Source organism: Nothobranchius furzeri, chromosome 19 (genome assembly GCF_043380555.1).
Source record: "Nothobranchius furzeri strain GRZ-AD chromosome 19, NfurGRZ-RIMD1, whole genome shotgun sequence".
Taxonomy (NCBI): Eukaryota; Metazoa; Chordata; class Actinopteri; order Cyprinodontiformes; family Nothobranchiidae; genus Nothobranchius; species Nothobranchius furzeri.
In genome coordinates, this window is record NC_091759.1 from 4,663,899 (window position 1) to 4,679,855 (window position 15,957).

General features: G+C 42.3%; 2 protein-coding genes across 6 annotated transcripts; both read left to right on the forward strand.

Annotated features, from left to right (window-relative positions):
* The first annotated feature begins 267 nt into the window (after nt 1–267).
* Nucleotides 268–4,688, forward strand: LOC107394614 (zona pellucida sperm-binding protein 4). 4 transcript variants are annotated; one of them, XM_054745134.2, is made up of 13 exons: nt 268–493; nt 1,121–1,285; nt 1,355–1,642; nt 1,712–1,830; nt 1,923–2,265; nt 2,342–2,464; nt 2,544–2,716; nt 3,488–3,585; nt 3,665–3,819; nt 3,944–4,121; nt 4,185–4,320; nt 4,464–4,538; nt 4,620–4,688. In XM_054745134.2, the coding sequence occupies exons 1-13, from the start codon at nt 364–366 to the stop codon at nt 4,626–4,628; spliced, it is 1,992 nt and encodes a 663-aa protein (XP_054601109.2). In that variant the 5' UTR covers nt 268–363; the 3' UTR covers nt 4,629–4,688. The 4 variants fall into 4 exon arrangements, with proteins under 4 accessions (XP_054601109.2, XP_054601110.2, XP_015829099.3 ...); XM_054745135.2 differs by having other exon boundaries at nt 1,121–1,258; XM_015973613.3 differs by having other exon boundaries at nt 268–445.
* A 1,325-nt stretch (nt 4,689–6,013) lies between these two features.
* cndp2 (carnosine dipeptidase 2) lies at nt 6,014–15,121 on the forward strand. Of its 2 annotated transcripts, none has more exons than XM_015973617.3 (12): nt 6,014–6,188; nt 6,913–6,987; nt 7,185–7,328; nt 7,416–7,578; nt 8,464–8,552; nt 12,528–12,728; nt 12,817–12,901; nt 12,972–13,132; nt 13,222–13,386; nt 13,490–13,631; nt 14,697–14,844; nt 14,944–15,121. In XM_015973617.3, exons 2-12 carry the CDS (start codon nt 6,928–6,930, stop codon nt 15,008–15,010), a joined length of 1,425 nt encoding a protein of 474 aa, XP_015829103.1. In that variant the 5' UTR covers nt 6,014–6,188; nt 6,913–6,927; the 3' UTR covers nt 15,011–15,121. The 2 variants fall into 2 exon arrangements, with proteins under 2 accessions (XP_015829103.1, XP_015829102.1); XM_015973616.3 differs by having other exon boundaries at nt 6,036–6,188; nt 6,786–6,987.
* The last annotated feature ends 836 nt before the right edge of the window (nt 15,122–15,957 follow it).

Below are 15,957 nucleotides of genomic sequence, written 5' to 3' on the forward strand. Positions count from 1 at the left end.
TGCTAAGCTAAGTGCAGCTAATTGAAGCTAACTAAGAAACAGTTACATTGAGATAACAGTCTTTTTTGTGTTTATCCACTCAGCTTTGCATTAGCGCACAAAGCTAAATTGCCATGCTCAGTGCAGCTAATTGAGAAACGACAATATTATGAAAGTAAAACTTTTATTTTAAATCAAACAGGTTGGAGTTTTTTTTTTTAACTAACTAAAACGGGCCGCCTGTGGGTGGGTTTTCTACCCGGAAGACGAACTAAATTGGTCGCTAACCGGTTCAACCAATTATCCTGAGATGAGTAGCGGCGGGACCGGAAGCTTCGTCTTAATCTGGCGCTCTGGTGTTTACTGGCTCTCATTTGGATCCACATGGCTTGGCCGCAGGTCGAACAGCTGCTGGTTCTGACCCTGCTGCTGGTGTCGGTTCGGGGATGGGAGCGCATCAGCAAGAGTGAGCTGCTCAAGTTTTACGAGACTGGCCGGTGGCGCGAACCGGCGGGTAAACAGGAATGAATGAATGACCCCTTCCAGGTGCTCAGGTGCTGGTTGGTAGAGCAAGGAAGTGGAGTTAATTTAAAACAAGATTAACTTGTTTAAGATAAAGTAAATGAAATGTCAATAACAGACAGATGAGCTCAGTTAGAGAAAAACACCCCCACCCAGTTAGTAGTGATTAAACAGATTTTTTTTAAAGCTCACTCCTGGAGAGTGCTTCTCTTCATTTTAACGATGCTTGACATTTAGTGAATTGTAACAGAAGTGAACTCTTCCTGCTGACCATCTGCAGATAAAGCCTAATGTTGGAATCCTTGTTCATCCAGGAAGTGATTTGTAGCATATTTCCTCCCCTGGCTTGTCATGGAAAAAAGTTGTGATGGCAGAACTGTTTGGCCCACATCTGGATCCTCCTCAATAAATCTAGATCAAAGTTTTCTCTTTCTGAAAGAATTTCTGAATGTTATTCCTTCAGTTATTTACAAAATAATACCAATCTAATATATACATCTAAAAACCTCCATGGAGCACGGCTGAAGAAATGAACCACAGCTTTGTACAAGGCCACCTTTAGTTGAATTCATAAGGAAAATGCGACAACACATCAGGTAACACCACATCTCTCTTGCAGTTAATGACGATGACCTCTATGATCTTTCCAATTATGAAGATGGACTTTTTGAAGAAGCTGAAAGTGTGGCTACAAGTGAAACGTCTCCCGAGTTAGCAGTTGTAGACCCCAAAAGTTTTTCTGCTGGTGAAACTTCTAGTAAGGAGTCACTTGAGGAAACCAAAGGTTGACATCTGTCCTGAGTGAATATTTAACAAATATTATTGCCATTGCATAACGACTCTTCTCCTCCAGATGACGACTATGATGACTATGAAGATGAAGTTCCTGATGAAGCAGAAGGTCATGCAACCAGTGAATTGGTCAACCTCTTGACCAACCACCTAGTCGAAGACAAATCTGGTGCAAGCCATCATCCTGATGCTGAAAAAAACAACTTTCATGTGGAGTTTGTGGAGGTCTCTCCAAGGACCTGGATTGGCTGTGCTGGTCCAAATTCTGAAGGGATATATGTGGTTTGTAGCCAAGACGGTTTCCAGATTGCTCTCCCGCCAGGCCAACTAAGTCTGATTCAAGTTGTGGGTACGAGCGTTAACTTTAATTCTCAATTTCTAGTTAAAGCTAGAGGGTTTACCTTGCATCATTTTCCAGGTTCTAAAAACATTTCCGTGGAGGATGCCCCAGAGTCTTGCGGATTTCACTTGAACCATCTTAAGAACATCTTAACTGTAGGCTTCACAGGGTGCAATGTGAAAGAAGACGTGGAAGATGTATGTTGTCAAGAATGAATTGCGTCTGTCTTTAAATTGAACAACATGCTATTGATTTAACCAGCATTGTCTCTGTTTTGAAACCATTACAGGTTTACAGTCTCCAGCTCTCCCTTTGTGTTTCCGGTCAGACCAAAGAATTTGTTGCATTCTGTGTTGAAAGTACGAAGTTCGACACTGGCCCGTTGCCACGTTTTTTCAGCAGGCGCACAAAGTGTGACAAAAAAAGCACTATTCCACTTGCGGTCACTGCCAAGCCTTCGAAGTGTGCTCACCGAATGACTCCATCCCCAACATCTACTGACAAACCAGGAACTGCCAAACTTGGAGAGTGGTTTGATAAACAGTCGATGACTAAGATGGACAAACCAGAGCCTGATTCGCCCGTGGACTCAGAGTGTAAAAGTGGAGCATCTGAGCTTCAAAAGCCTCACAGTAAGCATGAATTCTTGTATGGAGGGGTTGAAAGATGAATTGTCAACTCTCTTGTGGGATTTTGTTGTCTTTCCAGAGTGTGCTGTTGACATTGAAGAGCAAATTCCATGTGGTAACTCAAGGATATCTCCTTCAAGTTGTGAGAAAAGGGGGTGCTGTGTGGATTTTTCAACAAACCATTGCTATTATCCTCTTGATGGTGAGACTTTTAGTTTAGAGGTGCAAGAAGGCTGAAATTAATGAATTTGAACAACTTGTTGTTTTCATTGTTTTTGTAGAATGCACCGTGGATCGCCACTTTGTCTTTGCTATTCGCCGTGATTGTGCACGCATCCCTTTTGACCCCAGAAAACTTGTGATTCCTGGGGGTGACCTCTGTAAACCAGCCATTGTTAATGCTGAGGTCGCCATCTTTAAAGTCAAACTCGGAGATTGTGGAGATCGTTCTTATGTAAGTTGCCCCTGTAACAGTTTTGTAATCTAGTGCTTTGGACTCCGGCTGTGCTGCTTTCTGTCTGATGGAGTGGAGTGGAGACCGTGTGCAGGGTGGATGGGGTCATTCAATCCAGTGAGTTCTGCTCCTACATAGTCTAGATTTCAGAGATGGATGGTAATCTGCAGCTGATGGTCTTCAGTGCAGACCTGCCTCTCTGCTGTAGTGCAGCGTCCGTACCAGGCAGTGACGCTGGCCATTGGTGTGACTTCCACTGCACACCTGCAGAAAGTTCTGAGGATGTTGCTGTTCACACCTGACTTATTTGACAAGTCTCAACTCTGCTCTAGTGTTTAATTTCCAACTCATGCACCATAAAAGGCTTTGTTTACACCAATCCTCATTCTGATTTAAATATGCTGCATTTCAGTAAAACTGAGAGGCTTTTGAGTTTCTCATCTTTAGAAAAAATGGCAGCTAATTTACTGAACTTGAATTCTGACTTTCTTTTTTTGTAAAATGTTTAGCAGTGGAGCTCCTGAAAGACGAAATGCTGTCAGTTTGTTTTCTCGTTGCATTTGCACTACAGAGTAAAACTAAAAGAGCAAATCAGTTGGCCAAAACTTCACTTTCCTTTGCACTCCGACTCAAAAACAACGTTTCATTGGCACTGTGATTCATCTTCTAACACCTACAGTAAAATCAATAAGGGATACATGCTTATTTCTGGCTGCGTTTGATGTATTTTCTGTCCAACTTGAGGCAAGTGCGGTTTTGTTTTCTGGACAGGAAGTTGGTGGCATGAACGTCCACCTGATTGAAGTGCAGACCATCATCAATGCACTCAACCTCAAGTATGGAATAATTACAAGGACTGATCCTCTCAGGTTGGTGTTGCATCTCATGGTAGTCATGATTCCCTCTTTGTAGTTTAATTTTAATTTGTCTGGACTTAAACTCCTGCAGGTTTATGATCGAGTGTCGCTACAGCAAACATGGCGATGCTGCTGTAGAGATGTCATTAGCCAGCGTCGGCTACATGGTCAAGACTTCATCTTCTAATCTGCCATCATCGATCATCTCCAGTGGATTATACGACGTTGAGTTAAAGATTGCTAAAAGTCAGGAGTTCACATTTTTATTTACAAGCTTTTATGTTTTCTTAATTTGTTTGATAGGAAGAGATGATGTATTAACGCTCGAACTATTTTCTAAAAAGATTGCTTTTTGTTGTGTTCCCAACAGATGATGCATATTCCAGCTACTTTCCCACGTACCACCAGCCCTTGCAGCTGCTCCTTGGTCGTCCTGTGTATCTTGAGCTAAATCTGAGAAGTCCTAAACCAGATGCAGTCATTCTTGTCAACTACTGCTTGGCTTACCCTCGCTCTGCCAAGAATGCTTTGGTGTTGATTCATGAAGGGTAAGTATGAATGTCGTTGTTCTGTTCAGGTTCAGCTTGCATCAATCACGTTTATATTTGCAGATGTGCAAATCCCAACGATCCAACTGTGTCCATCCTTAAAGTCAATGGCTCTCCCAACAATCTTCATCAGAGACGTTTTACAGTGGAGGCTTTCCAGTTTATGGACCAGAAAACGAACATGTTCCTAAATGAAGAAGTGAGTTGGAATTTTCTGGATCGACTCCACCAACTTCTGATTTTAGGATTTCAGGAGACTTCTGGTCCATGTTTCAGTAGTTAAGAATTCAAGTATTCTAATGAACAATACCTCTTTGTCTTTTGGAAACTTGTTCTCCACAGATTTACTTCATGTGCTCTGCAGAAGTTTGTATACCCGCAGAAAAGACTTGCGAAGAGCGATGCTTTGCTGGAAAAGTACATTTCCAATTTTTGAAAAAAAAAAAGTTACTGCAACATTTTCATCTTTAACCATTTTTCTCCTTTTTCTCCTTCTAGGACCTATAACTATTCAAACACATACTGGATACGAGTCGGAGTGCAAAAAATAAAAAGAATTTTATAATATGCTTTAGAAAATGTTTGCTTTTCTTCAACGAAAACTTGTGTTCTCATCATTTGTGTCCTGCTGGGGCAAGGAGACGAGAAGTACCCTAATTCTGGTCTTCACAATCAGACATTTAGACGTCCTGTGGTCTGGCACTGCCAGCGGCCATCTTGGATAGGTCTCCATTTGCCCCTAGTGCATTTATTTCCACTAGGGAAGGTGCTTACCCAACTAAAAACACTCTGCATTCTCTGTCTTCTCCTCTCAAAAAAAGTCCATCCATCCATTTATTTTCCGAACCCGCTTGTCCACGCAGGGTCGCGAGGGGTATCTCCAGCGGTCAACGGGCAATCAGGTGGGGTACACCCTGGACAGAGAGCCAGTCCATCACGGCAACACAGACACACACAGGACAAACAATCATGCACACACACACACTCACACCTACAGACCAGTCAACCTAACAGTCATGTTTCTGGACTGTGGGAGGACACCAGAGTACCCTGAGAGAACCCATGCATGCACAGGGAGAACATGCAAACTCAAAGCAGAAAGATCCCAGGCTGGGAAGGGAAACCAGGACCTACTAGCTGCAAGGCAACAGCTCTAACCACTGTGCAGCCTTCAAAAGAAGTCCTGATACTTTGAGTCCATATAAATATTCTAGTTTGGATTGAGATGGGATTTTGGGGGCTCCATTTTTGTGTGTGTGATTTAGGGCTTCAGGGGAGTTGGGCTCCCCTGTAATTCGAACCCTGGATGGATCAGGGAAATGGCTAAAACCTGCTGGATAGTGGATCTCCAGGACCAAGGTTGCCTTGTTCTGCCATAATTATTTAGGCAATTTATTTTCTACACTAAACCAGGGTGATAAAACGTCCCAGTTAAATTACATTAAAATTATTTTAGCTGTTGAAGTTTCTTGAAATGAGCCATGAAAAATGGACGATCCCGAAATCATCTTCCCACTAATCAGGGGCGGGCAATCCTGGTCCTTGAGGGCCACTATCCCACATGTTTTACTGTTTTCCCTGTTTCAACACACCTGATTTCAATCAGCAGGAGATTAGCTGGCTTCTGCAGCTTGATGAGCTGCTGAATCAACTGTGTTGGAACTGGGAAATAACAAAAAGATGGAGGATACTGGCCCTCGAGGACTGGAGTTAATTAAGAAATCTCTGTTGAACATTTTCCATGTTTATAAAGAAGCTAATTTAAAACTCGTTTCCCATGTTTATGCTTTGGTAATTCATCTAGATTCTCGTAAAAAAGGTTTGGATGAAACCATTTATTCATTTAAAGAGTTGCCCTTGATTGAACTGATGGAAGAACCCAAAACAGCTGAGGGGGACCCATAATGCTTTGCGCGGACATCTTGAGCTCTGTTAAAATAAACACACAACTTTGAACCAGTGACTAGAAAAAGCATTGAACCGAAAGTTTTTCTAGCTCCGAGCGAACGCAGGAAGTGTGTCACGTGAGAAGAGCCACGTGTGGACACTAACTGGACGGAAACACAGGTCTGATAATCCGTAAAGGTTTAAACGAGGAATGTTGTCCTGCAATGCTAACTAGCCGGGAGCTATCGCGTGCGTACGTCACAAGCTAGTGATGTTACCGTCTTTTTGTTAACTCATTCAGTCAGACGTGTTTAAAGTTTCTGTTGTAAAACAAACAATTCGCTAAATATAAAAAAACTTGTATTTTTTTTACAATAGTTTTAAAAGAAGTCACTAGCATAAGAGGGTTAGGGTATGTTGCCATTGCCTACACCTGATGTGGATAGCAGTACACAGCGTAAAGGTACAAAAAAGTTATATTTCAAACAAAAATGTACACAAGTGGAAGAAAATGCATCAGTCAGACTTTTACTTTTGCTCTTGCCATTGTTTTTCTCCCTAAAATGCAAATCACTGTAACACTTTAGAATAAAAAGTTGTTTTCATAAGTGTTGCATGATTGAATTACATAAGGACATTTTTTGTTTGAGTCTTATTGACATAATCATGCAAGTTAATAAAATGCAATTTCTTCTAAAAAGGTAAAAGATTACAATGAATTTAACTTCTTAGCTTAAAAAATGCACGACGTGCACTTCTTTGTCATGTGTGCAACAGGGAAGCTACAAATCCAGCAGTAGTCAGCAGGTTGTCTGGTGGGCGTGGCCTACTTGTTTCAAAACCTCTCATAAGACAGCTGTGAGTCAAAGGTGGACTCACACTGCTCTGCTTGTTGGTCCCTCAGCTGCTCTTGTCAGAAATGGCCCACCTCCCTGCACTTTTTAAGTATGTGGATGAAAACCAGGACCTCTATGTGAAGGTAAGATCATTCTGAGAGAGAATCCCGTTTGATTTGTTGCATGAAATCCTGTAATTGGGACACGTGTAGTTTGAGTGAGCAGGCATTGTAAATGTAAAACAAATGAACTTAATGATTACAGCTTCAGTGACATGTTAACCTATTGGAGTTGGATTGATTTGAGTTATGTTGAATAAATCTAAATTCAACTTTTCCAGCGCCTTGCAGAATGGGTCGGCGTCCAGAGTGTGTCTGCCTGGCCCGAGAAGCGTGGAGAGATCAAAAAGATGATGGAGATGGCAGCCAAAGACATCGAGAAGCTGGGGGGATCGGTGGAGCTGGTGGATATTGGCAAACAAAAAGTAAAAGTGTACTTCAAGTGTTGCTTTTTTTGCCATTATCTAATATTACAACTAAACAATTATTTTTATTACACTTTTATTCATCAGCTTTCCTCAGGAGAGGAGATCCCGCTGCCTCCCATCGTCCTGGGGAGTTTGGGCTCAGACCCAAACAAGAACACGGTTTGCATCTACGGTCACCTCGATGTCCAACCGGCTCAGGTCGAGGACGGCTGGGACACTGAGCCCTTCACTCTGGTGGAGAAAGATGGTAAGAACAAAACACTTTTCTTCCTCCCTCTCTGTATTTTGTAACATGACCTGGAAAGTTGGAAAGCTCAAACTGAAACCATCTTCCTGGCAGTCACATGAACAGTCAGGAGTTCTGTTTGGGATGTAAGACTAAACCGGACGAGGCGAGTTTAAAGGTTTCTGATTGCAGTACAACTCACGCCCGTCTCTGAGTAACTGGACATGCATCTAATATCATATCACTCCTCTCAACACTAGAAATTAGCTTAGGTGGACTGTTTTTCCTCATTGATACTTAAACTTAATGCATATTTATGACCTTTGTGCTTTAAGCAACCTTAAACCTGTGATCATACCATGACCTGCTGCATATTTCCAAAGTCCACTCCAATCATCGTGTTCTTAGTGTAGAGCGTCGTCGTCTTATCTGGGCTTAATCGCTGTTGGCAGATAGTTTATGAAGAACGGTCAGCTTTACTTCCCTTTAAGTGCCAAATCTTTGGAATAATGAAAGGAAGTGATTAAAGTCTTTATTTTGTTTTGCTTACAAATAAAATCAGCAAAAGTGAAGGCGGTCAGTCGTCTGCCAAGTAAAACAAGACTTTCCACTGCTGTGGTTGATCTATAAAGCAGCTTTACTTTCACTTTTGGATTCCTTTTTTCTTTCGGGAGAAACCCGTGCGAGAACTGATATCGTGTTCTTTGTGGTTATCGTCAGCTGACATCTACTTCCTGATTGTTTCCTGTCCACTCAGCCTTTTTTAGTTCTGCCTTCATTTGTTTCTCCCTGAACACCAGCCTCCTGTCTCTTCATCATACTAATGCTGCTTTTCTAAAGGAAACTGTCAAACATTGTAGACATTAGAGTCCCTTTAAGATGTAAAGATAACGTTTCCCTTCGCAGGTAAACTGTATGGGAGAGGATCCACAGATGACAAGGGTCCAGTGTTGGCGTGGTTTAACTGCATTGAGGCCTATCAAAAGATCAATCAGGTATGCTGGTGAAAGTTCTTCGTCATCCAGGTCACGGTAATCCAAAAAGATTCGAACAAAGGCAACTGGACTTCTTTGGATTCTTGAAGACGTTTCACTTCACATCTGAGGAGCTTTATCGTTTCTGACTGGAATGTGGGAGTCAAACATACAGTGGGGCAAAAAAGTATTTAGTCAGCCACCGATTGTGCAAGTTCTCCCACTTAAAATGATGACAGAGGTCAGTAATTTACATCATAGGTACACTTCAACTGTGAGAGACAGAATGTGAAAAAAAATCCATGAATTCACATGGCAGGATTTTTAAAGAATTTATTTGTAAATCAGGGTGGAAAATAAGTATTTGGTCAATAACAAAAATTCAACTCAATACTTTGTAACATAACCTTTGTTGGCAACAATAGAGGTCAAACGATTACTATAGGTCTTTACCAGGTTTGCACACAGTAGCTGGTATTTTGGCCCATTCCTCCATGCAGATCTTCTCGAGAGCAGTGATGTTTTGGGGCTGTCGCCGAGCAACACGGACTTTCAACTCCCTCCACAGATTTTCTATGGGGTTGAGGTCTGGAGACTGGCTAGGCCACTCCAGGACTTTCAAATGCTTCTTACGGAGCCACTCCTTTGTTGCCCGGGCGGTGTGTTTGGGATCATTGTCGTGTTGGAAGACCCAGCCACGTTTCATCTTCAAAGCGCTCACTGATGGAAGGAGTTTTTGGCTCAGAATCTCACGATACTTGGCCCCATTCATTCTGTCCTTAACACGGATCAGTCGTCCTGTCCCCTTAGCAGAAAAACAGCCCCAAAGCATGATGTTTCCACCCCCATGCTTCACAGTAGGTATGGTGTTCTTGGGATGCAACTCAGTATTCTTCTACTCCAAACACGACGAGTTGAGTTTATACCAAAAAGTTCTACTTTGGTTTCATCTGACCACATGACATTCTCCCAATCCTCTGCTGTATCATCCATGTGCTCTCTGGCAAACTCCAGACGGGCCTGGACATGCACTGGCTTCAGCAGCGGAACACGTCTGGCACTGCAGGATTTGATTCCCTGCCGTTGTAGTGTGTTACTGATGGTGACCTTTGTTACTGTGGTCCCAGCTCTCTGCAGTTCATTCACCAGGTCCCCCCGTGTGGTTCTGGGATTTTTGCTCACCGTTCTCATGATCATTTTAACCCCACAGGATGAGATCTTGCGTGGAGCCCCAGATCGAGGGAGATTATCAGTGGTCTTGTATGTCTTCCATTTTCTGATAATTGCTCCCACAGTTGATTTTTTCACACCAAGCTGCTTGCCTATTGTAGATTCACTCTTCCCAGTCTGGTGCAGGTCTACAGTTCTTTTCCTGGTGTCCTTCGAAAGCTCTTTGGTCTTGGCCATAGTGGAGTTTGGAGTCTGACTGTTTGAGGCTGTGGACAGGTGTCTTTTATACAGATAATGAGTTCAAACAGGTGCCATTAATACAAGTAACGAGTGGAGGACAGAAAAGCTTCTTAAAGAAGATGTTGCAGGTCTGTGAGAGCCAGAGATTTTCCTTGTTTGAAGTGACCAAATACTAATTTTCCACGCTGATTTACAAATAAATTCTTTAAAAATCCTGCCATGTGAATTCATGGATTTTTTTTCACATTCTGTCTCTCACAGTTGAAGTGTACCTATGATGTAAATTACTGACCTCTGTCATCATTTTAAGTGGGAGAACTTGCACAATCGGTGGCTGACTAAATACTTTTTTGCCCCACTGTATAAACGGTAGCTGTCTATTGTTACTTTATGAGCTGAAACTACCTATGAATACCCCCTGAGAAGTCATTGAAGTCATTAGCTCCTATTGTGTGGGAATGGGTGTTTTGATTAGATGCAGGAGGGTGTGACCTAGACTGACACTGTTTTGGAACTAGGTTCAGAGCTGCATTGTAGGTGCTGGAAAGGCGAAATCTGAGACCCCCTCTGTTTAATGTAGGTCTTTCCCATTTGACATGGATATAGCTTCCTTTCTTCTCTCAAACCACCTGTCTTCCCAGAGAAGAGGGATGGCAAGAAACCAAAGAAGTCTAGTTACCTTTATATGAACCTCTTTGGATCAGTTACGATGAAACGTTAGTTTTAGTACCACAAATGCTGCTTTTGGAGGAACGGAAATCCAGCGAGATGTCAGCTGATGTGACGCTGATTAACATCGCTGAAGATTCTGAAGTTTTTGTGTCACATTTGGTTAAAAAGAAAACTTTAGCCTCTAAAGTGTCTCTCTGGAAGTGTTAGTAGTGATGGAAAAACGATGTAAGAAGTTTGTGACCTTCACCTGCTCAGTAAAAACGCAGCACAGACGTATTGATCATTGGATATACAAGAGCTATAGCTTTACTTTCTGTTTGAGGAATAACACGTCTCTACATGTTTGTGCGTTTGTCAGAGCCAGCTTTTGTCTGACATTTAGAAGAAATGTATTTATTTAGCACCGACAGAAGTCACAAAGTGCTTCTCTGACAAATATAAACAGATTTACAATAAAGCTAGAAAACTTTTACAATGAACTATAAGTGGCTGGTGACTAGTGGGGGGGAGAGATTGTGGAGAAACAGCCTAAACTAAAGCTAGGAAACCAGTTTGGGGATGGCGTAGGTGGCCAGAGGAGGGCAGAACAGAAATAGTATGAACTTGTATCGTGTACCACACTAGTTACAGCAAAACATGGAACACTCAAAATATAAACGTACAAGTGTACGGTGTTCAGTGGGGAGGGAGTATGAAAAAACACCTAGGAAGTACCAGAGAGGGAAAGAGCTCCTGTAGAACAAGGACTTATTTTGTAAATGATCAAAAGTTGATTTAGGAGATGTTTTTCTTGCAATTCAATCGAGGTATGTTTTTAAAATGCTCAATTTAAAGGTCCAACCTCCTTTCTTAAGGCGTCACCCCTCTTAGCCGCCCCTCCAGAATACAGGAACGCACAATGCTTGTCCCCAAGGGTTCGATTTACCTTCTCCACCTGTTATTGGGACCTTTTCTAACGTAACGCACCTACATAACCACATAACAGTTTAGTATGCTAGCTAATAGAGTGTGAAGTTTTTATGATTAAAATGAGACAATTTGTAGTTTTCTTGGTTTGTTCTTAATGTTGAAATAACAGCCGCTCAGCAGTTTTGGAAATCCGCACGAATAACACATGGAAACTCCCAGAACCAACCCTGAATCTCTTCAGACGTGCTCGCTCTCTCCTGTCCGCCAGCTCTGCATACACACACACACACACACACACACACACACACACACACTACCAAGATAACAGAACGTGTAATACAATTTGCAAACAGAATATTCTGACCACAACTGGGCTCTGGCTTCCCTTCCTGTTCTTCTGGTCCAAGCTGAGACCGTATGATTCGTGCTCACAGAGAGGTGCGTGCAGAGGGGGCTTGGAAAGGCAGAGGGCTGTTTGATGGATGGATCATGATCTAATCATTTAGAATGAGACATTCACAATGATTGGATGAGGTTTTTCCGGGGTTTTACATTTCAGAGGCGATTAGTTATTCGTTTCTTGTGATGAAACATTTGATTTGTCGGTTGCCATCAGTGTGTCTGTGTAAAGCATTTTAAGCAGTATGGCAAAAAATGTTCAGCTAAAGCATCTTGTACCCACTTTTAAGGATCATTCTGTGGAACGGGTTACTTCTGTGTTGAAGTGCAGCGTTTCTTTTCTCTTGTCTTGTTCGGAGCTGCCTCCTCTGCTTGACTTGGTCAAAGGTCTTGAGTTAAATGTAATCATGCCTGCTTAATGATTAAAACAAAGTGTTTTCCTTGTGCGTTGATGTGACTCACCTTTAAGTTGAAAACGGTTACACATCCCAGGATATGTTGAACCTAGAAGAGCTGTAGTCCACACACCCAGGAAGTCATGCTTCCGAGGAGAGCAGCTATGAAGTTTAGCGATTCTGTTTTAATATTTCGGTTTTGTTCTGGCAGGAGCTTCCCATCAACGTCAAGTTCTGCTTCGAGGGGATGGAGGAATCTGGATCCGAGGGCCTGGACGATCTGGTGTTTGCTCAAAAAGACAAGTTTTTCAAAGACGTGGACTACGTCTGCATCTCCGATAACTACTGGCTAGGCAAGACCAAACCCTGCATCACCTACGGCCTGAGAGGAATCTGTTATTTCTTTGTTGAGGTGGACTCTCACAGCACTGCCATCATCCACAGTTTTACACTTTATATGAAGTATATTTGAAATAATGCTTTTCTATTTTCATTTGAAGGTTGAGTGCTGCGAGAAAGACCTGCACTCAGGCGTGTTTGGTGGCTCCGTTCACGAGGCCATGACTGATCTCATTTCTCTCATGGGTACGTAAAGCCAGATTCTCCGCTAGTTACTTCGCTGTTTGGAGTTTGACTGACTTTTTTCTTTTTACAGGCTGCCTGGTTGACAAGAAGGGGAAGATCCTGATTCCTGGGATGTACAACGACGTGGCCCCTCTGACAGAGGAGGAGAAAAAGCTTTATGAGAAGATTGATTTTGACTTGAGTGAGTACTGCAAAGATGTAGGAGTTGGACACCTGCTACACGATACCAAGGTAAGGAAAGGGGTTGTGATATTTCTCAAGTGAAAATGTGTCAAATTATCCTGGAAAACTCATTTTTGCTCTGTTTGTGTTCATTATAGGAGCAGATCTTAATGCACCGCTGGAGGTACCCATCTCTTTCTCTTCACGGCATCGAAGGGGCTTTCTCTGAAGCTGGGGCCAAAACCGTAATACCCCGCAAAGTCACTGGCAAGTTCTCCATTCGCCTTGTCCCTGACATGGATCCCAAAATTGTGGAGCAGCAGGTATCCACTGAGATCTTGCACAGCTAATAAGATACAGATTTGAACCTTGAAAAGTTTCGTTTTAATGTCTGTAATAATAAACAGATTCTCTTTTGTTATGAAGGTGGTCGAGCATGTGCAGAAGAAGTTTGCTGAATTGGGAACCCCCAACAAACTGAAAGTTTACATGGGTCACGGGGCCAAAGCCTGGGTGTCTGACTTCAACCATCCTCATTACATGGCGGGTCGAAAGGCCATGAAGACAGGTACAGGCTGAGTGATCGCTCATAAACACACAACTTCTGATTTTATTGCAAAAGACTGATTCAAGTTGTACCATTTGAGGTCGATGCATACTGTAGGGCAGACGTAGCCAAAAACTGTAGCAGTATCAGTTTAGCCGTGCTCCATTGTAGACTCAACAGGTCTATCGTTGGCTCAAAATATTTTAGGTCCGGCCAATCACGGCGCCCTATATGTGTAGAGACGTTGAGCAGGTTAGTGCCAGAGCTGTGATTAAATAAAAACTACAAAAATGGCATTGGCTCAGGATTGATACTCTTTTGAAATGGTTTTGGCATCAACTTTGGACTATTTAGGCTTGTGCTTTTCTTTACGTAAGTCACTTATTTCCAAAAAAGGATGTATTTGCTGCTACTTCTTCAATGGTGAAGGCTGCCCCAGTGACTGATCACCGTAGAAGTGAACACATCACGCTGTTCGTTGCTGTATTGATCCTTTTAGACCTAACGGCGGCCTTTGATACGGTGGACCATCAGATCCTTTTAGCCCGCCTAGAGCATGACGTTGGCATCCGGGGCTCAGTGTTGCAGTGGTTTTAAGTCCTATGGGGCAGTGTTGTTCGTCTCCAGCTAAACTTAGTTATGGTGTCCCTCAAGGTTCAGTTTTGAGCCCGTTCTTGTTCTCGCTGTATATGTTGCCTCTTGGCGCCATCTTTCATAAGCATGGCATCTCGTATCACTTCTTTGCGAACGATGTGCAGATATATGTCCCACTACATTCTCGAAGGCCATTGTTTGACAAATTATTGAATTGTCTAAAAGATGTTAAAAACTGGCTACAATTGAGCCTTCTCACTTTAAAAGACAAAAAGACGGAAATTGTCGTTTTTGGGGACCCTGGGCTGTTGCACGGGGTAAACCGTGTATTTGGCCCTTTAGAATCCTTTTGCGTGTCTCAGGCAAGAAATCTGGGTTTTTTCATTGATGGCCTTTATTAACATTTTTAGTGTGCAAAGCTACAAAGTTGAGATTTTTCCACTTATTGTTCTTATTAACTGGCTTTTGTTCCTCTTGCTTCTTTGTTTTTAGTGTTTGGAGTTGAGCCGGACCTGACCCGCGAAGGTGGAAGCATCCCCGTCACCCTCACCTTCCAGGAGGCTACAGGCCGTAACGTCATGCTGCTTCCTGTAGGATCCTCCGATGATGGAGCTCATTCACAGAATGAAAAGCTCAATAGGTTTGTCACTGTGCATTCACACATTACTGGTATCTACATTTAGTCTTATTTTTTATGTTGCGTAAATAAAAAAATATTGTTCTATATCTCAATTTTCAGAGTGAACTACATCCAAGGAACCAAGATGTTGGGAGCATACTTTCATGAGGTTTCACTGCTGAAATGAACTGAGAACATGGGATCATAAAAAATTCCATCCTTATTATCAGAGCCATAACCGTTTTGGTACAATTTACCTCCAACAAACTATAAGAAATAAAATGGTTTATTTGTTACACTCAGTTGTTCTGTTTTTATTCATGTCTGAAGATGTTTGCTGATGAAATCCCTCTTTGATCTTCTCATAGTATCTCACAGATTTTTATCTGTAAAGTGTTATTCTCTTCTGTGATGTTTATTTGAAACGATAAGAAATGACAAACGGCTCAGAAAACAATGCATGGACAAGTTCAAAAATGTTGTGTGTTGGGAGACAGCTGTTGATTCACAGCGGCTATACTCTGAGCCCTTCCAAGATATCGGAGCTTCTCGGCTTACAGCAGCCTGAGCAGGGAGTGGCTGGGCGTAGCCAGCTTCAGCTTGTTTTCTTAACCAGCTAACACCCCCCAATTGGGGGGCCTCTACAGTTTAATTTCCCAAACATCTACAACTGTCCACATTGTCCAAACACAACTAAAACCACAAACGGCTCAGATGGGAAACAAGGCCATTTTAAATAGTAATAAATTAAGATACAATGATATTTGAACTTTATTTTAGAAGAGCATCTGACCTTCTCTGGTGCCTGCTGGAAAAAAACCCTTAAACAAATTTAGTTGAGGACCCCTGGAATAAATAAAACAATTGACTAAATTTCCTAAATGGAATTTGAACTCTCAACCTCCATCCTGTCAGCACTTTCACGCAGGGCAGCTCTTCTAAAATAAAGTTCAAGTATTATTTTATCGTAATGTATCAAAAACCAAAAATAGCTTTTTTTCACAATCTAAACCGTTTTGATTGTAGCTGTAGCTGTGCTCGGGGAATGGAAACAATCACTGACACTTGGGACACGAAACTCCAAAGGCCCCCAATTGGGAGGCACCAGGGCCCAAAAAAAAAAGGCCTAGGGCC